The sequence below is a fragment of the Mus caroli genome, unplaced genomic scaffold (assembly GCF_978045245.1).
Source record: "Mus caroli unplaced genomic scaffold, Mus_caroli_1 scaffold_8, whole genome shotgun sequence".
Taxonomy (NCBI): domain Eukaryota; kingdom Metazoa; phylum Chordata; class Mammalia; order Rodentia; family Muridae; genus Mus; species Mus caroli.
In genome coordinates, this window is record NW_028227263.1 from 14,790,894 (window position 1) to 14,814,319 (window position 23,426).

The 23,426-nt window shown below is 43.7% G+C and overlaps 1 protein-coding gene across 9 annotated transcripts in view; it reads right to left on the reverse strand.

The window, feature by feature from the left end:
* Plekha1 (pleckstrin homology domain containing A1) overlaps window positions 1-15,241 on the reverse strand; it is a 50,004-nt gene extending 34,763 nt beyond the window's left edge. For 4 of the 9 annotated variants that reach the window (XM_085841251.1, XM_085841250.1, XM_085841249.1 and 1 more), the window contains exons 1-2: window positions 15,094-15,240; window positions 3,168-3,328 (exon numbers count right to left, since the gene is read on the reverse strand). In XM_085841251.1, coding sequence (XP_085697377.1) covers window positions 3,168-3,308 — 141 coding nt within the window. In that variant the 5' untranslated portion in view covers window positions 3,309-3,328; window positions 15,094-15,240. Of the gene's footprint in view, window positions 1-3,167; window positions 3,329-14,406; window positions 14,821-15,076 lie in introns of those variants that run through there. The other 5 variants (XM_085841253.1, XM_085841252.1, XM_085841247.1 and 2 more) reach the window with 4 other exon arrangements.
* Window positions 15,242-23,426: the final 8,185 nt, after the last annotated feature.

Below are 23,426 nucleotides of genomic sequence, written 5' to 3' on the forward strand. Positions count from 1 at the left end.
CATATAAATTGATAACACATTATAACATAATATACATGTGTAATTACAAATATAACATGTAATATAAATATGATAACCCCTTCAGAATAACATTTTCTTTTAAGTCTTCTATCAGTCCATCATTTTACTTATCTGGATAGGCCTCTAAGTCTTATATAAAAAAGAAAAATGAGAAACCAAAGCAAAGCATGATGCACAGGAATCTAGATTACACAGGTTCACAGCAGAAGGAAATATGAGTAGTTAGAAGGCAAAACATACTCAAATATTCAGTTATGATTGCTCTCAATCAGGAAATTCTCAAAAAGAAACTAAGCTTCAAACTGTGTTACTGACATTAAGCATAGAACAGGTTAATACGACATTCAAGATAAAAAAGGAAACATGCTGAATATACCTGTAAGTTCCTCAGCTCATTTTACCAAACACCACATTTTTCAAGTCTTTTCAAATTCACTTCCTAGTATATATATATTTTATTAATTCTGTATCATTACCAACTTCCTCAGCAAAACTTAGCCATAAAATGAGTCCTTGTAACAGACTACAGTGGGATTTTAAACTGATGGCCAGTGGCAAAGAAAGCAGTAAGAAGAGGAAGTCTCTCCCTGAGAAAAGCCAAAGCTGCCTGCTTTACCAAGCACGGATGCACTGGGACATGTGCAATGAGGGTGAATCACCTCTAGTTGCTATTTTCTGTCATTCAAAATGGCTCTACATTGGCAATTTCATGTAGCTTAATCTAGCAGTCAGCAAGATTTCAGGAGGAGGTGTGCCTTCGTCTTTATTTGTAAAAGGTGAAACGAATCTGGTATTAATGGCTAGTACACTGGCTGACAGAGACAAGTGTGTAAGTTCACAAGCTGGAAAAAGACTTTAAATTATGTAACTGTTCAGAAAACTCAATGTACTAACTACAAAAAGGACAAAGGCCTTTTAAAGAGTTCATGTGAGCTGAGTGTGGTGTTGCACACCTATAATTCCAGCACACAGCAGACAGAAGCAGGAAGATCAAGAGTTCAAGACCAGCTTTGGACTCTAGAAGTATAGGCTCATTGGGACAGCCTGATCTTATTACAGCTGGGACGACCACCAGCCCCTTCCTTACACACACAGAATGTATGGGAAAAGACCTAGCTAAGCGCAAAGCTTAAGATGCCTTCCTGCCAGGATGGACATCAACGCTAACACACTGCAGGCTCCTGCACTGACCCCTCTGCCTGCTTCTCCGAGTCCTGCAACCATTACTCTTCCACCTCCGGGCCAAAGTCAAATCCAATCTTAGGTCAATTTTAAATGTTACCATCCCTAGTACAGCGTCAGCTCCCTCTGCTTTTTGTAATTATGCTTTTTTTTCTGAATTCCAAGTCCATACTTCATACAGGGTAACAAATATACTTCATTTTTTATCTGCTTATATATGTTAAGTGAGAAGTTTTGGAAAGAGAGAAAACTGGAATAAGAATGAATGAATGAATGAATAAATAAATGGATTTTAGGGAAAATTCAGGAGAACCATATGTAAGGTCCTCTGCAAAGAGAGGGGAAATACACTGACAACATATGCCCTGCAGGAACTAGCAGCTGAGACCTAGCAAAGACTCAGTTTTACCTATGAATCATGTCCCAGCTAAATACCCAAGACCATAAAAGACAGCAATCTGATTCATATGTTGAGGAAAAGAAGTCAACATGAACTTTTGATTTCTGCTGCCCTGTTATTTCTGCCACTGACTCAGACCAAGTAAATGAAGATAATAACCATGCAGTTGCTCAGCCAGGTGGCTGTCTCCTGAGGAAGGAGACTCCTCAGACTCAGGGACAAGGAAATAAAACAAAGTTGTTGTCAGTAAGGTCTATGTGGACACTGCCAGAGCATACATGCCACTGCCAGCTAAAAAGCCTCACCATACCAAGTGAGTGCACAGTTAATAGAAACTGGATTAAAATATATCCCATACCAGCCCCCCAAATTTCATAGATTGCCTATAAATAAAGGGCTAAACCTACATGGTAGAGAGTCACAGGATTAAATAGAGACTAGTGAGAAGATCCAAATAACTGGATTTTAGCTCATACAAAAGTAATAATTGACAATTTCGAATATAATCTATACTCTTTAGAAGTATGTTATTCACATTATGTCTAACTAATGCTTTTCTTTATGAAGGAAGAGACTAAATTAATACTAAGATCTTTTGTAGCCCTCAGACTTATATATAAATGAATATTTACATATTACCATATCAAAACACCTATAGGTAATCAAGACTAGAGGTTAGTTATAGGGCTCTGTTTCTGGCTATAGGTGAAGCACGATGGCCTCCCTAAAGTGCCTGCTCTCTCCCAGGCTGCACACCAGGTAGAAAGCTGGCCAGACTCATCCGTCACTTTCCACATACTTCACTGTGACACATACCTCTATTTTTAGTTTTAGAATCGTTTTTATTTGAAATAACAAGTTCCACCAACAGTAAGTTTTCAACTATTCAACAGATCATTTTTAACTTCAGGTCTCTCACTGATCTTAAAACTTGGACTTTCATTCCTTTGTTTCTTGGTTATTTATTTATATTTGTTGAGGCAGTAGAGTGGGAGGGAGGGCCTGTACATCAGGGCTCATGTGTGGAGATCAGAGAACCATGTGGATTCTAGGAGTCAGCTCAGGTCCTCAGACTTGGCCCCAGTCTCACCCACTGAGCTCTCTCTCTCAGCCCTTAAAAGGAGGATTATGCTTCTCAACTTCTTACATCTATCCGAGAGACTTACAGTAAAACACAAAATTGAAAGTCCATTTCCATCATAGAATGACGCTCAGTGGACAGCTCATGATAAAATGACTATATCTGCCCAAGAATATCAATGTTTCAGTAATTCTTCCAACGGTAACACTCACAGTCCCAGGCAGAGCATCTCAAATCTGTGATTAGTCAAAACATTTTCTATTAGAAACAGAATTTGCCTCACGTGAATCAAATAAGCTAATTTTACCCTCTGAGGTTCAAATAAGAGTACAGGTCACAGATACTAACAGGGGAGAAAGTTAAACCGGTAGAAATAAGCCTAAATATGTGCTGTGAAGGGGACAAATTTATCACCTATATCAAATACTGTGATAAATACACCTTCTTCGTGCTGTTATAAGGTAAGCTTCAGTTTTTACAAACCTGTGGATTATCCATGTACCATACAAAGCTGTCTTCTCTGGTATCCAGGATGAAATACCGTCGAAGGAATTTCCCACTGTTCTCATTTTCTTCAATGTCTAGAAAACCACAGATGCGATTCTGTCGATCCACATAAGGCATTTCTGGGCTTGAACATTACACTGTAAAATGAAAACATTAACAGTTAGCTCCTAGAAGGAGGAAATTCCTCAGTGAACGTCAAGATACAGCGCAGTCTGTCCCACAGGCAGCAGAGTTTCCACTGCAGGTGAGGCCAGTTAACAGGAGCTCAGACTGACCTCAGACACACTGGTGCAAAGCACTTTAGGGCGAAAGCTTGCCACAAATGTACACTAAATCTAAATAAGTCACTTGATCTCCCCCCTAAAATAAAACCAAGTGAACTCAACATTAGCCAGTCAAATTTTAATTTCCTCACAAATCAAGATGATCCCCTTTTTATTCCATGGTTTTAAATTTTTAAAAAGATTTATTTTTTTATTTGTTTGTTTTAAGACAAGGTCATACTATGTATCCCTGGCTGGCCTAAAACTATTCTAATAATGGTTTTTGTTTGTTGTTGTTGTTGTGTTTGGTTTGGGTTTTTTGTTTTTTTTTTTTTTTTTTTGAGACAGAGTTCTTCTATGTAATCCTGGCTATCCTAGACTTCACTCTGTAGACCAGGCTAGCCTCAAACTCAAAGATTTGCCTGCTTCCACTTCCTGAGTGGCTTCTAACAATGTTAAAAATTCCCATACAATACCAACCAGAAACTCCATTTCTGAGTATTTATCCAAACCAAATGAAGGTCTACTCGCTCAACTGTTTACAGCAATAATACTCCTCAGTATCAAGAATCAGGACAACCCGGCCGGGCGCGGTGGCGCTCGCCTTTAATCCCAGCACTCGGGAGGCAGAGGCAGGCGGATTTCTGAGTTTGAGGCCAGCCTGGTCTACAGAGTGAGTTCCAGGACAGCCAGGGATACACAGAGAAACCCTGTCTCGAAAAACAAAAAAAAAAAAAAAACCCAAAACAAAACAAAAAACAAAAAAAAAAAGAATCAGGACAACCCAAGTGACCGGCTGCTGAGTGAGCACATGTTCTAGCCACTGCAGTGAAGCTTTATTTGAAAAGGGGTGAACCACTGATGCACAGAGCAACAGAAACCTTATCTGTACTGTGCTAAGCAACAGAAGGCAGATTAAACAGGCTGTGGAGACAGATCACTAGGTGAAGGAAGACTGACTGACTTGAAAGTGGTAAATGTAAGGTGTAGTGGAGTATTCTATACTTTGATTATGGTTAAATACAAACTAAGTGCTTATCAAAGCTATAAAGTCTACTATGCTGCAGGACATAGAAATCAAGTTGGGGCTGAATTTAGAATCCTTCCCAGCCAGCTTGAGTTCGTAGTGATGAAAGGTGCTGTGAAGGCTACTAAGGAAGAAAACAGTCCATGATTTTACCTACTTGTAGACTTGTGTGCTCAACACTGACCCACCAGGCAAGAATTGGCTCCCTGGAGCAACAGTAATCAACTACTTTAGGGATAACCAACCACTCTGGGATTGGATTGGAGGCCTGCTCCACAGGACAGACTACATGGCTGATATTATAAACTGGTCAAAGCCTCTTACTTAGGGAGGCCAAAGATCCTAGGGGAGAACTTACTACTACTGTTCTCCTAAATGGACATGTTGTCAAACTACCATGAACTCATAGACTAGAGCCACTGGAAGCCTAGGACAAAGAAGTCCCTTTTTTGAAGAGACAACAATAAATGTAGAGACTCATATCTGGTCAAAATGCCAAGAAATAGTGACTATTAAAGAGCTTAGTTGACATTCACCACCAGACTACCTCTCAAGGCCATTGAAGAAGTGAGGGTGAAAGGAATTAAAAAACTGGAGGAAGGAGGAAAGTGCCACAAAATACTGCCATCCAGACATGACACTGCCATTGCAATTATGAACAGCAGCTATGGACACCTTCACAAGACTGGGCCCTTCCACATGCCATCACAGACATAGGATGTATGCATGGGGCTCCATCCTTTCCTCACAAGCTACTGCCTGATAATGGTCTGATAATGGTTGCTTTAATGATGTAGTCTCTGGGAGACTAGTTGGGGAGAATAAGAAGGTCAGAAAGAAAATAAAGTAGATCATAGAAGGTAATGAGGTAAATATAACAACAATACTATGTGTGTGTATGTGTGTGTGTGTGTGTGAGAGAGAGAGAGAGAGAGAGAGAGAGAGAGAGAGAACAAGAGAGAGAGAGCAAAAAATGAAGGAAAATATATTACAAGAATGAATTACGCCAGGCAGTGGTGGCACACACCTTTAATCCCAGCACTTGGGAGGCAGAGGCAGGCTTTTTTTCTGAGTACGAGGCCAGCCTGGTCTACAGAGTGAGTTCAGGACAGCCAGAACTATACAGAGAAACCCTGTCTCGAATCAAACAAACAAACAAACAAAAACAAAAACAAAAAACAAAAAACAAAAAACAAAAAAAAAAGAATGATTTACATGCAAAATAAAAAGAGCAAAGCAGCTGCCCACCCACCCCCACTCTCCCATGGTAGAAAAAAAAAAAAAAAAATCACAGTACTTGGACCAGGGAAAGGACCAACTACAAAGGACTTAAAAGATTTTTTTGAGTACACCATGATTGTGGTAGTTACACAGTTGTATACATGTCAAAATTCAAAGAACTGTTCTCTAAAATGGGTAAAACTGATTGCATGTAAGTAACATTTCAGTTATCCTGTGCTTAAACAAACAGTACTATATATACTCAACAGAGCAGCTAAAATAAAGCAGACTCACAATACAATGTATCATCAAGAACATACAAGATACACTACTTATTTATACACTGTTGATAGGAAATATAAAACGGTAAGCCACTTCAGACATAGTTTTACCATGTGGTCCACCCAATCCCATCTCACTGATCAGCCCTAAAGAAATGAAAACATGTAAGCAGAAAAAAACTGGTGATACTCAGAGCAACTTTACTTACAAAGATTTAGAGACCAAGATGCCCCTCAGTAAGTGAATGGACAATAAATGTAGCCCAGCTAAACAATGGAATATTAGTTTACAGTACAAAGTAATTACTGACATGCAACAATTTGGATGAATTTCAAAATCATTATTATACTAAGCAGAAAAAAGCCAGGCCCCAGAAAGCTGCCTAATTTACAACACAATTCAAGTTGTTTGGAACTGGGCAAAAGGAGAATTAACATCAAAAAGCAAACTGAAAGATTAGTAGCAATCCTGAGCCTGGTGTGGTAGGACATGTCTCTTTAAATCCCAGCATTGGGAGGCAGAGATGGGAACATCTCTGACCTCAAGACTAAGCTGACCTACATAGTGAGTTCCAGGACAGCCAAGGCTATGTGAGAGACCCTGTTTCAAAAAACCCAACCAAACAAACAAGTTAGTAGCAATTTAAAGATATCCCTGATAAATAACTACAAATAATTTTTAAAAGAATTTGAACAGCAAAAATCAACATGTATAATCAAAGCCAACAGAATATGTTTGCAATTTATTCCACAAAGGGCCACTTTCCTTTGCCAAGAAATATCAAGGATAACATATCAAAAGCTCAACGACAACAAAAAGAGTCAAAGACATGGATATTACACAGAAAAAAATACAAGCTGACTTTGTGTGTGCTTCCTCACAGAAAAGCAATACAGCCTTAGAGGCTAAAAGAGGACAAACAGAAAAGGGAAATTCCTGTCCAATACACCTGAATCGGAAATTCTATGCACTCTACCTCTTTGAAAACATGACAGCAACAGCAAGTCACCACTGTGTGTGATCCCAGAGATCTAAACACCTCCAACAAACATTAAAACCAGCACATGAAATGTCAGGGTTAAGAAATAATCATATGGGGTTGGAGTGATGGCTCAGTGGGTAAGAGCACTGACTGTTCTACCTGAGGTTCTGAGTTCTATTCCCAGCAACCACATGGTGGTACACAACCATCTGTAAAAGGGATCTGATGTTCTCTTCTGGTGTGTCTGAAGAGAATTACAGTGTACTCATATACATAAAATAAATAAATCTAAAAAAAAAAAAGAAAAGAAATAATCATATAATCTCAAAATATCACCCCACAGTTTTCTCCCTAATCACAAAGAAGAAAATGTATCTTTACAATGGAGAAATGTTATAGTCCCACCTTACTGAGTATTTTAAAATTGAATGAATTCAGAAACTTGATCTTAATGGAGATGACTTCTCTCTCAGTAGAGTACACCATACTATTCTAGCGATACAAAATATCAGGAATAAACGCTTAAAGCAAGTAAATTATCAGCTGCCTACTTACAGAAGGTAGGCAGGAAATGAAGAACTTGCTGTGGATAGAAAAGAATAAGTTAAGCCGGGCGTGGTGGCGCACGCCTTTAATCCCAGCACTCGGGAGGCAGAGGCAGGCGGATTTCTGAGTTCGAGGCCAGCCTGGTCTACAAAGTGAGTTCCAGGACAGCCAGGGCTACACAGAGAAACCCTGTCTCGAAAAACCAAAAAAAACCAAAAAACAAAAAAAAAAAGAATAAGTTACTTTGAAGGGGTGATACAAATACTCAAAATTTTGGTGACAGATATATATATATATACATATATATATATGTATATATATATATATATATATATGTGTGTGTGGACGGAAGAACGATGGACAGACGGGCGGAGGGACAGATAGAACTCCTTTCTTCAGTCTCTATCCTACCACAACCCATTCTCAACACTGCATTGAAACCAACCACAAAATTTGATTCAAGTGCTTATTCAATAAAAACACACATTTACCTCTTTTTAGGTGCTGTTACAAATATTAGTTTATTCCTTATAACAATATTACAGATAAGAAAACCAAAGCCCAAGGCCACAGGGGAGCCTATGTCCTCTAACACTACATAGTATCTCTTATTGCTCAAAACACTTAGAACCCCTGGGCAGTGATGTCAATGTCAGCTGTTCAATAGAATTACCTTCAAGTTTCTGAAATCCCTGATGCCTGGGACCACCTCATGCCCCACTCTACCCCCACACCTCCCAAGACAGACTATCTAACACACTCTAGGATTGAATCCAGTTAACAGTATTTTGTTGTTGTTTTTCATCCAAGGCTAAAATAAAACACTGTCATTTCAACAGGATTCCAGGCCACTCAAAAGCAGGGCCTTTACAAAGACCTGGAAGGCCCTACACCTCCCTGCTCCCTCCACCCACCCAAGCATTCACCTGGTACCAGACTAACTAAACAAGCTCCCAGTGTAGGGCAGTCATTTAAGACAATGCTACTTCCTTCAGTGAAGACATGCCTAAGGCCTTGGCTGAAGCTGCAGAGCTCCTGCCCCACTGCTCATCTTCCCTTTCTGCTTCACTCTTCCCTTTTGCTCCCATCAAGAGCTAGCAAGTGAGGACTGTTTACCTGCATCTAGTCTACTTCCTCACACTAGAATGCGGGCAGAGACTTTTGGTTTTGTTTCTTCAGTCTACAACGGCATGGTGGAAGGTGTTCACAAACTACCTTCTGCATGAACTCTGAGGTAACCCATAACTACTGTGTCAAATGTTCAGGTTTCTGGATACTGCGCTGCTTTTTCTTCATCAGACAAAAAAAATAAAAAAAAAAAACCCTCACATATCAGACTTAACTGGTTTGTTTAGATGACATTAAGAAAAAGGCCCATGGTACTGTACTCCTATTTGAATTTGAATTCTCAGTAAAGAAAAAATAAAATTACATGATCAACCCACCTCCTCAAGTCTATTTCTTCACCTTGACATATGCACCAAGGCATATAGTTAGATTCAAAACTCAGTCGCAAATTTACAGTTAGAGTTATCATTCTCATCAGCTGGGAACCAAGAAGCAAATCAAAACACAAAACAAAACTTAGAGAAAGAAAAAAGGAAAAAGGGGGGCTGGAGAGATGGCTCAGCAGTTAAGAGCACTGACTGCTCTTCTGAAGGTCCTGAGTTCAAATCCCAGGAACTACATCGTGGCTCACAACCATCTGTAATGAGATCTGATGCCCTCTTCTGGGGTGTCTGAAGACAGCTACAGTGTACTTACATATAATAAATAAATAAATCTTTGGGCCAGATTGAATGAGGCTGGAGAGAGAAGGCAAAGTGTCTGAAGACAGCTACAGTGTACTTACATAAATAAATAGATAAATCTTTAAAGGAAAAAAAAAAGGAAATTCTACACTGGAAGACTTCCTCAGGCCATAGAATGCTGTATTATTTGTTAATCAGATACTACATGGACCAGAATCTCACACAGACAAAGTAGAGAACATTCAGGCGTCCTTCCTCACCCACAGAGAGTGGTTTCAGGTCTCCCATAGCTACCAAGGCTTTTATGTGAAGTGGCACAGTATTTGTTCAAAACTCACAGACCTTCTCCCTCTGTACAGCACCTCTCGATTACTTACAAGACTGAATACAGCTTAAATGCTATGTAGATGGTTATTAATATAGCAATGTAACAAGAAAACAGTCTATACGTGGTTAGAACAGAAGGAATCTTTCCAATCTATGGTTGGCTCAATTTGTGGACAAAGCCCACACCGTCCATACATCTGTATAGTCAGGCATGGCCTTTAACTACCTGCTACATATAGCTTTCAGGACTCTGGTACCCTGAGTACCACCTTAACATCCTTTTCTTCAGTAGACGCAAATGACACAGAGAGAGAAAGAGGAAAAAAGTGTCCCATGCCTTCAGGAAGAACAGGGGAAACAGAAAGTGTTCACCTAAAATAGTGGTAAGGGTCTCCAAGATATTTTATTATTTACATTACCTAGGAGACAGAGAGACTGACATCGCATCTTCCAGTTCACTTTCAGCCTGCACAATAGACCCTGCAGCAGACTCTGCCTCCCTGAGCAAGGGAACAATAAGAACTGATTTTTTTTTTTAAATTAACTAAAAAAAAACCTAAAATAAAAGCAGCAGGGCAGCAGCCTGCAAGCCACCACATGACATAAGGACATGGACTGAGTGGTAATACTGCCAGCATACCTGAGCTCAAGTGGTCTTGCTGTTATCAAAAAAACCTAACTACAGAGAAAAAAAAAATCCTTATCCCTCTTCACACCCCCCCCCCAACACACACACACACTAAAAGTAACCAGCTAGGTGGAGTAAGGAATGAAGAAGGGTTGGCCACAGAAATTTCATATCCAGGAACTGTGTGAGAGGGAGTCTCCATGTAAAATCTCACCAGAGACACCAGCTTGTCTGTCAGACATCAATGGCCCTCACCATTACTTAAGGAGGAACAGACAGGAAATAAGTACGAATCACACTCTTCTGACCAGGCCCTACCCAAGCAGACCCCCAAACCGGGGCAGCAAAAAGGTTACAGAGTAAGTTAATATTTGGCAGCCCCTCTGTATCCCAAGATTTAGGCAGTAAGTGGCCAGATGCTGGGTAAGAGGGCAAAGGAGTTCTAAATTATATGAGGCTTGTGCTTTAAATTGGAATAGACTAGATTAGAGCCCCCGCCCCCCCCACTCCTTTCCTAGACAGAGTCTCACTAGATAGCCTGCCTCTGCCTCCCACATGCTAGGATTAAAGGCACTTTTAATAGCTGTAAATGATAGAAAAGCTATCCTTTCTCATGGGACAAGGGTGGAAAACAGAAAGATCCTTCAAAAGAAACTAAAGACAGTGAATGGCGAGCATTAAAATTGTCTCACGTTTATTGTCACTGCTCAATAAATAATCCAATGGCGAGTGGACTTGCATACCCACCCTCAGTAATGGGAGGGAACCCCTGACATGGACGTTCTCAGGGAGGATTTGCTGTACTGGCTAAGCTGCATCAGAAGTCCTCTGAGATCACTCCTAACTCTTGCGCTAACAACTATCTTATCTTCAAGAAGAGGCTAAACAGTGCCACGAGTGGTGGCACACGCCTTTAACCCTAGCACTTGGGAGGCAGAGGCAGGCGGATTTCTGAGATTTCTGAGTTCAAGGCCAGCCTGGTCTACAAAGTGAGTTCCAGGACAGCCAGGGCTATACAGAGAAACCCTGTCTCGAAAAACCAAAAAACCAAAAACCAAAAACCAAAAAAAGAAGAGGCTAAACAAAATCCAGAACTGAGAGCTCATGGTTACCCTCACTATAAGAAGCAAGGTTAGCTGGGCGTGGTGGCGCACGCCTTTAATCCCAGCACTCAGGAGGCAGAGGCAGGCGAATTTCGGAGTTCGAGGCCAGCCTGGTCTACAGAGTGAGTTCCAGGACAGCCAGGGCTACACAGAGAAACCCTGTCTCGAAAAACCAAAAAAAAAAAAAAAAAAAAAGAAAAAAAAAAAAGAAGAAGAAGCAAGGTTGACTATAGGTATAAAAATCACAACTTTTGGAGTGTGAAGTTATCAGATTGACAGTCCATATTAAAAGTTCTATTTGGAAAATATTTGACTCTAAAAAAAAAAATATTCCAAATCCTAAATGACTCTAAATTTCTTTTACATTCAAGAAAAATAATAATAATAAAAATCACCGCCGGGCAGTGGTGGCGCATGCCTTTAATCCCAGTACTTGGCAGAGGCAGGTAGATCTCTGAGTTCAAGGCCAGCCTGGTCTACAGAGTGAGTTCCAGGAGAGCCAGGGCTACACAGAGAAACCCTGTCTCGAAAAACAAAATAAATAAATAAATAAATCACCAAAATACTATCTTTTAAAATCTATTTACCAGATAGTGGTGCTGCATGCCTTTAATCCCAGCACTCAGGAGGCAGGGGCAGGCAGATCTGAATGAGGCCAGTTTAATCTACATACACAGTGACTTCTAGAATAGCCAGAGCTACAAAGTGAAACCCTGTCTTAGAAGAAAATGAAAAAGAGAAAAGAAAAGAAAAATACAGGAAGGAAGGAAGGAAGGAAGGAAGGAAGGAAGGAGTTAAAGCTATTCAATTTGTCCAATGGATCATCAAATGTTCATTTAAATAGTCTAAGAATCACAAATGCACATATGCACATATTCTTTATCACACAGAACCCCCACGGATAACTACTAATCCTTAAATTGTTTAGTTACTCTTGAATTGAAAGAGTCTAGTTATATAGCAAGTTATCTACAGGATCTCTCTCTCTCTCTCTTTCTCTCTTTCTTTCTTTTTTTCTTTCTTTCTTTCTAAGACAAGCTTTTTCTATTATGTGGCTCTGGCTATCCTGAGCCCTGAAGTTCACTATTTAGACTGACTGGCCTAGAACTCAGAGAGATCCACCTGCCTCTGACTCCCAAGTGCTGAGATTATAGGTGGCCTCAATAAGATATCTTTTTCTTTTTTTTTTTTTTACGAGACAGGGTTTCTCTGTGTATCCCTGGCTCTCCTGGAACTCACATTGTAGACCAGGCTGGCCTCAAACTCAGAAATCCGTCTGCCTCTGCCTCCCGAACGCTGGGATTAAAGGCGTGCGCCACCACTGCTCGGCAGGATATCTTTTTCTTATATGAACACATCCCATACAGATATTCCTACAAATAACTGAGCACTATAGGCAAGCTTCTAAAGCCCCTGAATGCTTCCACCCCATGAAGTTAACTGCATACACAAGTCACTCTGTTCTCAACTCACAAGCAGTGGAAATAAATGAATAAAATTAAATAAAGAAAACTAAAATTGGATGTTTTTCTCCTACTGCATCAATCTTAAGTCTATTATTGCAGATCAGAACCAATTTTTGAAATTTTAAATAAAGTCTTGATATGCCAGAAAATGTACTGCTCAGGCATATGGAAGGTGATTATTTGTGCATCTTCAGGTCCTAGCTAGAAACCAGTGGATGCTTAAAACATCGCTGCTACAACTCTTGATACTTACTAGCCAAAGCAGAGTAGCCTCTGACACATCTGAACAGTCACTACATCCCACCCAAAAGCCTTTCTCCTCATTCTTACACTACAGAGCTATTTAAATGAGAATGACAATGCACACTACTCAACATGTTCATGTTAAAATCTGATTTAAATTATACTAGCAAATTATTTCTTAGATTTCCTTCTGAATTATAAATTCTAAAGGGGGAGAACAAGATTTACAATCTGAGTAGTGGCATAACAGTAAAGAACTTCCTTAGGCCCAGTAGTCAGTTTTTCAGCAGCAAAGTTCACATAAAGATGTAAGTTTCCACCTTTCCCAAGTACCTTCCTATTGCCAGAGGCATCTTATCCTATCTTTGAATACTGCCCACAGTAACTGTTTAAAGAATCCAATGCTATTCTTAACATCCTTAAATACTTCTAAAAAGGTCCTTCCTGCTTATGAACTCATGGCCGTTTCCTCACAATTGTATACTTATCCTGTCCCACTGTCTCAGTCTCCGCCAAACAGATGTACACAGCACAGTCTTTCCTATTTTGCTACACTGCTAAACCCAAACAGAAGAAGACAAAAAAAAAGATACAAACCTGCTGCTTTCCCCGCCCCCCAACAGCAACAGTGAAACCAGAAGCCAACAAGATAAAGGGAGACAGAAGGCAACAAGTATATATCACTTCCCTGCTGTGTGTGGCAAGCTATTGACTCTTTACAAGCACAGATTCACAGTATGTCCACTGAAACAGTGTTATTTTTCAGAAGAAATCTGACATTTGGCACAGGGTAGGGTTTATAACACTATAAAATAAGCTATTAATTTTATTTCTGCTGGCTTAATATTCTTATCTCTGCTCTTAAAAAAGAAAATCAATTTTCCGTTGAAGAGTTGGTCCAGAATATGGTATATTTAAATTTGAGGAAAAATGTTTTGCCACAAGTTTGTTGGTAAGAAAAACTAAGACGCACTGTATTCAAAATTCGTGTTACTATTTTTGAAATAATAGTTCAACTCCAGCTGTAAACTAAAAATGGTTTTTCATTTTACTTCCAAAGCGTCTGAGTCACTTAACACTCTTATTAACTTCGCTACAGATTCGTCCAGTGGCCGTCAACGTAGAAAGCCTGGAAGCTAGAGAGCAGATCACTCTACAGTCTTAAGACAATGGTATAAACCTTGGAGTAGGCTATTTGTTCCGGTCATTAAACACACAGGAAATAAGCTTTTCTGGTTAGAAAACTAATTTACAAAGGGCAATACGACTTCACAAGAGTACAGAAAATCTTATTAAGATAGATAACGACCAACTCATCCAAGCAAGTATTAGAAAGAACGGGAAGGCGAACTAGAAAACGAAATGCCATAAACTACCTGGTATCTGTTCCTTAAACCTGTCCTCGGGACTCGGTCCCAGACAACATCAGTTTCTGAATTTACTCGGCCCTCGGTGGAGACTCAGCTTGGGTGTCGAGCAGAACGAAGATTCTACCAAAAGCCGAGCGCCGCGAACAGCAGCAGGGCGCTTTCAACCTGACACCACTTTCTCCCCGGACTCTCTCCCGGGAGGGTCAATAGAAAGCATCCGAAAGGAACCAGAAGCCGAGCAGGGCAGCCCTCTTCCAAGTCCCGAGCCCAGAGTCCAGGCGCCTCTCGGGTCCCACCCGCCTGACCTTGGCCAGGGCACTCCCAACCCTGCCACTCTCTCGGTCCGCACACGCGGGGAAGCCGGGCTGTGCGGGAGCGAGCGGCGCAGATGGGGCGGACACGGCCCTGGAAGCGCGTCGCTCCGACAGGCGTCGCCACCGGGATCCCCGACAGGGGCCGAGCCGCGGCGACAGCAGCGAGGACACCAGGGGCTGTGGGCCTCGGCGGGGACCCGCGGGGCTGGCGTCGGGCGCAGAGGAGCCCGCGCACAGGTGAGTCCGGCCTCGCCCAGGTGCGCGCGCCCGCGGACGCGCGAGGAGGCGCGGCCCCGCGCCCCCCTCAGCAGCCGGTGGCCGCCTCAGCCTTGCCTCCCTCGCCCCGCTTTCCCCTTCCACACCTCATGCCCCACTTTACCGCGGCCTCCGCCCGGAGCACCCGCGCCCCCGCGGTCCCGGCTCCTTCAGGCACCCAGCTGCCGGGAGCGGCGCCCACGACGGCCCGCCCGCGCACTGCGCACGCGTGCACGCGCTGCCTCTACCCGACCAGACAGCGACTGAGATTCCGGAGCGGGCACTCCCTACGGCGAACACTACAAGTCCCGACAGGCTTTGCGCACGCCCGGCGGCGTGGCGGGCAAAGGAATCGGGCGTCTTCCTAGTTCCAGGGTGGTGGCTCGCGACCGCGCGCGGGGCGCTGGGTTCCCCATGCCGCGCTGCATCCTGGGGCTTGCAGTTTTCGAGGACCACGAGGCTCGGCTTAGGACGTGGAACTCGAGGTTCTCTGATGTCATCACCTAGAGCTGCGAGGCACAGGGATCTTTAAAAATAGGTTTGGTTCTTTGCAGATAATTTGCAAGCTGTCCCATAGTGGGTACAAGAAACATAAAATTCACTGGTGGTGCACCAGTTTTTTGCTCCTAACCATTTCTTTCTCAAAATGCAATTTCACCTCATCCTTAAAATAGTGGTATTAATGCAAGAGGCTAAGGAAATTTAAAAGGATTGCTCAAAAGACTTTCAAGGAGATATTTAAAAATATTCAGTCTATTTGTTGAGCAACCTCCGTGTATGAAGTCCCTGCCCTCGTGGAGCCTGTGTTTCATAAGGGGAGCTAGCCCTTTACAAAATACAATCCTTATACATTTTAATAAGTAGAAGAAAAGAATGAGCTTCAGAGATAGAGACAGGGGAGGCAGGCTTCATCAGAGAAGATGTCCTGTCCAGTAACACTCTCTAAGGAAGAGATATTTGAGCTGAAACCTGAAGAAGGTGAGATATTTAAACATGCAAAAGAACTGGGAAAGAATTACATACCCCACCTTTCCCAGTGAGTGACACACACTCACTCTCAATAAACGTTTGGGGGTTTGTATCCTGTCTGCACAGCTGGGGATCATGCCCTCTCACTTGAGAGTGTTTATCAACCTTTCTCATGACAAGGTTCCTCTGTCGTGTACGTGGGACAACTAGGCTATGCTAGATGAGAGGCTGGAGGGGTAGAACTGGCAAACTGCCCGTGCTGACTCTCCACCTCACATCTCCAACATCCAAGGCGATCAGCACCTTACCTTCTTAGAAATCTCAGCTACACAGCCTTGCTGAGGGCCATCTGTCTCTTCTTCAGGTGGGAGCAAGAAGACTTCTTTCCTCATCTACACACTGGTTGAAAGAGCCCATAGAGTTGCCAGCGCAGCCCTTTCATTTGGCCCATGCACTGGGCTTTTGCTGATTTAACTGAATGTGTAGATGAAGTTTAAAAAAAAAAAAAAGTTTTCAAATAAAAATCCAAATGTCACCTGATTTTCTCAGGTTTTTGAGCTAACCTTCCTTGGCTTGAAGATCTGAAAGAAATTTCTGGCTTTTCAGCCCTTGGAGCCCTAGGAGATTCCACTGGGAGGGATTAGACTGTACATATCGGATTGGCTGTTTGCAAATCTGTAACAGAGAAAAGCAATTAAGTTAGGATGGGCTTATTCTGGTTCACAGTTTGAGGGTCTGTATGGTTCATCCTGGTAGGGGAGGTACGGTAACAGAAGAATGAGGGTCAGTCAGACCGCATCTGGCCCATATTCAGGATGGGTCTTCTCTCCTCAGGAAAACTCTGGAAATTCCCTCACAGACACGCCCTGAGTTCTTTCCTCCCTCTCCCTCTCCCTCTCCCTCTCCCTCTCCCTCTCCCTCTCCCTCTCCCTCTCCCTCTCCCTCTCCCTCTCCCTCTCCCTCTCCCTCTCCCTCTCCCTCTCCCTCTCCCTCTCCCTCTCCCTCTCCCTCTCCCTCTCCCTCTCCCTCTCCCTCTCCCTCTCCCTCTCCCCCCCCCCACATCAAGTTAGCAATTAAGTTCAACCAACACAATCTAAAAGTCACATTCAAGTTCAGTGTCTTTTCGTGATGGGAAATCCCTAGCCCTGAAGCCGTGAGCTTCTCTATCAACTCCCTCTGCGTTGGACCAGAGAGCCATTCTCCTGATTGTCGGTACCATTTGACTAAGTAGTGTACAGTTGCATAATGAATCCTAAAGCTTATTTGGCATTGAGAGTTAAATGTTTGTACAGTGACAGAAACCAGAGAAGGGATTCAATTTGCCCAATGACACACAGCCAAAGTATTCTCCGGGCTACTTTGAGGTTGGGATCCAGCCAAAACTTGAGAATTCCTGATGTGTCTTTAAGTTCAGAGGCTGACAGAAGGGTAGGTATAGAAGTTAAAAGGTTCTCTGCCCCGTCATCACCATACTTCACATGGATGAAGTACTTGGGTGTTTTATTCTAAACACTCCTTGGTTTCTTTCTACACACTTAACAACAAGATACCAGCCCTCTGATAGAGCCAAGCAGAACGGGGTACAAAAGCCAGGAGACTAGTCCAAACGCATCTGGTGCTACTGGGCATCATCTCCCCCCCCCCATTTTTACTTTTGTTTTTAGTTTTTGAGACAGGGTTTCTCTGTGTAGCAGAACTCACTCTGTAGACTTTACTGGCCTCGAACTCACAGACATCTGCCTGCCTCTACCTCCCAAGAGCTGGGACTAAAGGTGTGCACCACCACCTCCCAACTGTCATTTTCCTCTTTGATACGGTCTTTGACTTCCCTTTCCCCAGGAACACCTTGAACCTCTCTGCCTTACTTTCTCTCCTTTGCAGCACTCACATATTATTTACACAAATCTGAGCAGAACATCACCTACATATCTGATTGGTCTTATTTTCCTTCTGTCCCACTAGCAGAGAAGACCGACCCTGACAATGTTTAATCTAATGTTTAATTCACAGCTAGTCTCTATCTTGAATAGACATGTCTGCTGAACAACATCACAAGCCTCCTTCCTTGCTCAGTCAGACTCAAAAGACAAACCGCAGGAACAATTCCTGAGGTAAATCCCTGTCTAGCCAGACGTCAGTCAGAACCAAGGTGAAACAAGGATTAAACATGAACAGAACTCTTTCTGAACCCAGTGCTGTCTTCTTTTCCCTTCAGAGTTAAAACAAAACAAAACAACAACAAACAACAAACCCAGCTCTTTTCTAATGTTTGGTGTAAACGTGAACTAGAGCCAAGAGAGAATCCGAGCTTTGCCTCTGTAGCTGCATTGGAGAAGCTGGTTCATGGCTCTCTGCCACACCCACACTCCTGGCAACCAGCTTGTGATAGGAAGAATGGTTCCTGGTAATTACCCAGGGTTGGTTGGGTTAAGGGACTTGGCAGACTACAAATGAGGTGGCTGAAGTCTCCTTCAGGAACTACGTCTTGCTCAGCACAATCCTGCTCCAGGAATGAATGAATGTAAAAGACTGTTCTGGAAGGATTGGTGCCTGGGCAGGTGCAAGAAAAGTAAGATTTCCAAGGAGATCAGCAACCAGCCAGAATCCCAGGCCGAGAGAGAGGGAGAGAGAGAGAGAGAGAGACAGAGAGAGACAGAGAGAGACACAGAGAGACACAGAGAGAGACACAGAGAGAGACAGAGAGACAGAGAGAGAGAGGATTGACATAAAATCACCTAGTGCCATTGACGTGCCAAATGATCACTCTATGATCTCTGGGCTCTAGAAGCTTCTAAGCACATGGGACACCTGCTTATATCCTAGTCAACCCTCTGAGCACACACAGCAGATCTGGGATGTAGACAAGCCCTAAAACTGAGGCCCTTAGACTGCTCTGTGTCACCCAAGCATGTGGCCTCTTGCTCCAGTTTGTCATCCAGACTTGAAAAGCAAGGTTTTCTGAGCTCAAGATTACCATAAGGTTATGGCTAAGTTGCTCCTTGTTATATTAAGGTAAGGAGCATTCTTGAAGGCGAAGGCTCTTTTCAGAGGAAACTGGGAAAGATTCCAACCTGGCATCACAAGTGTAAGGTCTTCGGCTGGTGGGAAATCCTTCTCAGATCACTGCCACTCACCTGTCTGTGTCAGCCAAACCCCAGCTGCAGTCAACGGTTGCTAGCTCTTCCCATCCATCTTCCCATTCGCCAGAAGAGGTTATTAGCACTCAGCAACAAAAGCTAAAGCCTCAAGTGTCCCAGAGGGTTGTGTCCTGTGTGTCCTATGTGTCCTGTGATCTGCTCCCTAAAATAACGAGAACATGAAAGTGTCGGTTTTCACAGCGATCCCATGACTGCCTTGTCCCACCCCAGGATAGGACCTCAAGGAACTTGGGTTCTACAGTCCATCTGACTAGCTGGGTGATCTCAGTCCATTACCTGACTTCTCTGGACGTTAACATTGTTTCTTTGCAAATGGAGAGGGTGATAGGGCTTTATGGTTTAAGACTCTAGGGAGTCTTAAATTTAATAACACTTGTAAAAAGTCTGGCCCGCAGACTGGCCCCATCACTATGAGCTGTTAAGTGGTTTATCCCAGTTTCTTGGGCTGCTACAGACTCTACACATATCAAGGAGACTGGCATGGTACTGGCAGCTTGGGCTTTGGGGAGTTTAGTATGTCTGGGGAGCAGAGCCATGTAGATCCGGTGCTGGGGGAAGTCGAAGGATTCCAGATGTGTCTAATGTGAGGATTCTGGTTTGGTTTGTCTTTTAGGGTCCACAAAAATAAACACATACCTAAGCTAACAAAGAGAAGACTCAGGCTTGCCTGGAATAGTTTCATGGTTATCAGCCCGTGACACCCCGAGGAACATTTTAAATTTAAAGGCTGCTAGGTTGTCCCCTCTCTTGACAATGGGCACACCCCCAGCCAACAGCTAAGGCTACTCTAAATCTGGCATCCCTTCACCGACCCCCTGGCATGTAAACACATCTTTGTTCCCAGCTGGCATTTAATAACTGTACTTTACGGTGAAACAAAAGCTGCAATCAGAGTCCGACAATGGAAGCGGCAGTCAGTGCTGAACAATACCTCGAATTCCCCTGGTGATCTCCCTCATCCGCAGCTGTGAGAACCAGAAGTTCTAGCGTGAATTCCATTCAGCGTTATTCACCCAGCCCCACTGGGGCTTGTTTGAATCACAGCCTCCCTGCCTCCTCACTGGGCCTTTCGAGGGTCTGAGATGGCACGCCATGCCTGGGCCAGAGCCAAGAGCAGGTGTACGTACCCACAGGAGCTGGCTCTGAGAAGACTGTGCAGCGGCCCTGTGACAAAGCCAAAAGGCCCCAGGCTGGAGCAGTCATCCCTGCACCAGCACGCCATGCCAGACTTCCTCCAGATGAAGGAGGCCTGATTCCTGAGCACGCTATGGTCTCACGGTCCAGAACATGTCCAGCCTCTCGCTGCTGTGCCCAGGTCCCGAATACTTGGAGAGGAGAGGCGTCTGAACCTTCGGATCCAGTATTGAGGTCCCTGCTGCGCCATAGAGGCACTCCAGCCCTTTAACACCGCTCGGTCTGAATCCCTGGCCATTTTTCCCCCGTTTTGTGTAGGTGACATTTCGAGTGACTGAGGCTGGCCTCAGTGTCCCTAAGGAGCCAAGGATGATCTTGACTTTCTGATCTTCCTGCTTCTACCTCCCAAGTACTGGGACCACAGGCCTGTGGCACCACAACGGGAGCCTGAACCCAGGACTTCACGCATTCTGGGCAAACTGAGCCACATCTCTAAAAATATCATCTTTCCTTCTTCCTTTTTAATTAATTTGAGGTATAACTTAAAGTCACTAATTGTACAATGTAAAACTCAATAAACGTTATCTACGGTTTGGTTGCCGACCCAGGGACAAGGAACTGAGCTGCTTATTTTACATATCAAAGGAGATCTGGTCTCCAGGTTCTCCCAGCATCCCTCAGTTCCTCCCAAGCATATCCTGCCCCCAACCCTGAACTTTCCAGCCCAGTGCTTCCGCTGCCCTTCCCAGAAGCTCCTCCCTATATAACCCAGACACTTGCTTCCCCTCTCTTCTCTTTTCTCTCAGCACGTGGTCCCTTCCTCTCTTTCTCTTCCCTCTCCCTCCTTCCTATGGCGACTCTCCTGGCCTCAATCCTAGGGACCAGTGAACTCTCTTGAGAGCTGCTTCCCAATAAAACTGCCTTTTAATATATTCTAATCTGGCCTGAATTGGCTCATTTCACTGGCGGAGAAATAGCATCACATCTACCTCCCAAGATACTCACTCTTCCAACATCCCACAAGACTTCTCTGCCAGCTGGAGATGCTGTCATCATAGAATGTTAAGCATTACCTGTTCTGGCACCTTACAGAACGTCAACAGCACAGTACATTATGTAGTCTTTGACGGTCTGAAATCTTTTGCTCAACCTTGAATCTATGACACAAAAAAATGTCACTGTGTGTCACATCACTGTGTGGTATTGCATTTTGTGAACAGGACACAATTGATTCTTTTACTGTGGGACATTTGAAGTTATACGTGAGACTAGGGCGAATCAAGTTGCTTCAAACCTTCTTAGGCTCCTTCTTTTGTGCATTTTTGTACTTTTTGCCCCTGAATGTGAAGTGGCATTGGTAGATGATTTCTTGAGAAATTTAAGGATCTGTTTTGTTCCCAATTCTAAGAAGGGGCAAAGTGGAAGGAGTTACAGAGACAAAGTTTGGAGTTGAGACAAAAGGATGGACCATCTAAAGACTGCCATATCCAGGGATCCATCCCATAATCAGCCTCCAAACGCTGACACCATTGCATACACTAGCAAGATTGTGCTGATAGGACCCTGATATAGCTGTCTCTTGTGAGACTACGCCTGGGCCTAGCAAACACATAAGTGTACGCTCACAGTCAGCTATTGGATGGATCACAGGGCCCCCAACGGAGGAGCTAGAGAAAATACCCAAGGAGCTAAAGGGATCTGCAACCCTATAGGTGGAACAACATTATGAACTAACTAGTACCCCGGAGCTCTTGACTCTAGCTGCATATGTATCAAAAGATGGCCTAGTGGGCCATCACTGGAAAGAGAGGCCCATTGGACTTGCAAACTTTATATGCCCCAGTACAGGGGAACGCCAGGGCCAAACAGTGGGAATGGGTGGGTAGGGGGGTCGGGGGAGGGTATGGGGGACTTTTGGGATAGCATTGGAAATGTAAATGAGGAAAATACCTAATTAAAAAAAAAAAAAGAAAAAGAAAGGATCTGATGTTAGAGTCTAGCCTATGCTTGCCTCAGCTCTCCCTGTCTGGCAGACACCACCAGCCTGTGAGCTGCTAGGACATTGTCTGTGAGCCCAGTCAGACTTGCCTGTGACACCACTGTTTCACCTGGGAAGTGAGTCTACATCAACAGGGGGCACATCCTGTTCCCCTTCCCCCTTCCCCACTCCTGCCTAGGAGGCAGAAAGCCTGGCCACAAACTCCTGCTGTGAGCAGCCCCCACAGCCCCCACAGCCCCCACTCCGTCCTCAAAAGGAATGAGAAGAGGTTTGTTTTATCCTCTGCCTACCTAGTGGACTCTGATTCTCTTGAGAGGCTTTGCTACACTGTGTCTCATGCAAGGTGCTGGGGCCTGAGCTCTCCTCAGGGCCCCTGCCATGGTTGCCCCTCTGTGTGTCCGTGGAGGTACTTAATAACTCCTCTACTAAACTCCTGAGTTCCCCAGAAATCTGTCTCAGTGTCCTCTGGAAGTCACATCCAAATGCCAACAAGAAGTAGCAATACAGCTTTAGAGAGCGACACCAACTTCACTCCCACCAGCAATGCAGTCTGAGAGCTGTGATTGCTCCACACCCTTGTCAGCTCTTGTTGTTGGCCTTTTTCTTTTAACCTTTCCAGTGGATACATAACAGAATCTTATCATGTTCTCATCGATTTGAAAATATCTCCACACTCTCGTACACAGCCTGGGCTGAGACTCGGGGATCTTATTGGCCTTGGTGTGTAGATTTAAAATAAAACTGAAGTGCTGGAGAGATGGCTCAGCGGTGAAGAGCACTGACTGCCCTTCTAGAGGTCCTGATGAATTCAGTTCCCAGCAACCACAATGTGGCTCACAAGCATCTGTAATGGGATTCAATGCTCTCTTTTGTACAGAGCTACAATGTACTCGCATACATAAAATAAATAAATCATAAATAAATAAATAAACAAACAAATAACTGAAGACAAGAGAAAGAAAGAGCCAAAGACCAGCACAGGGCCCCGACTCCTGAGCATGGATCCCTCTCTATGATGTGTGTCAGGTCAGAACGAGAACAGGTCTGGCCAAGCAAGCTGCTATGATTTTATGTGTCGGAGTCACAAGGGAAGGGGGGGGTGGTAGAGGAGCAGAAGGAAGTGGTGGAGCCCCTGGGTTGGCTGTGGGGGCTCAAGCGTATTCCTGAGCAGGAAGCCAGCCACTGACAACCATGCAC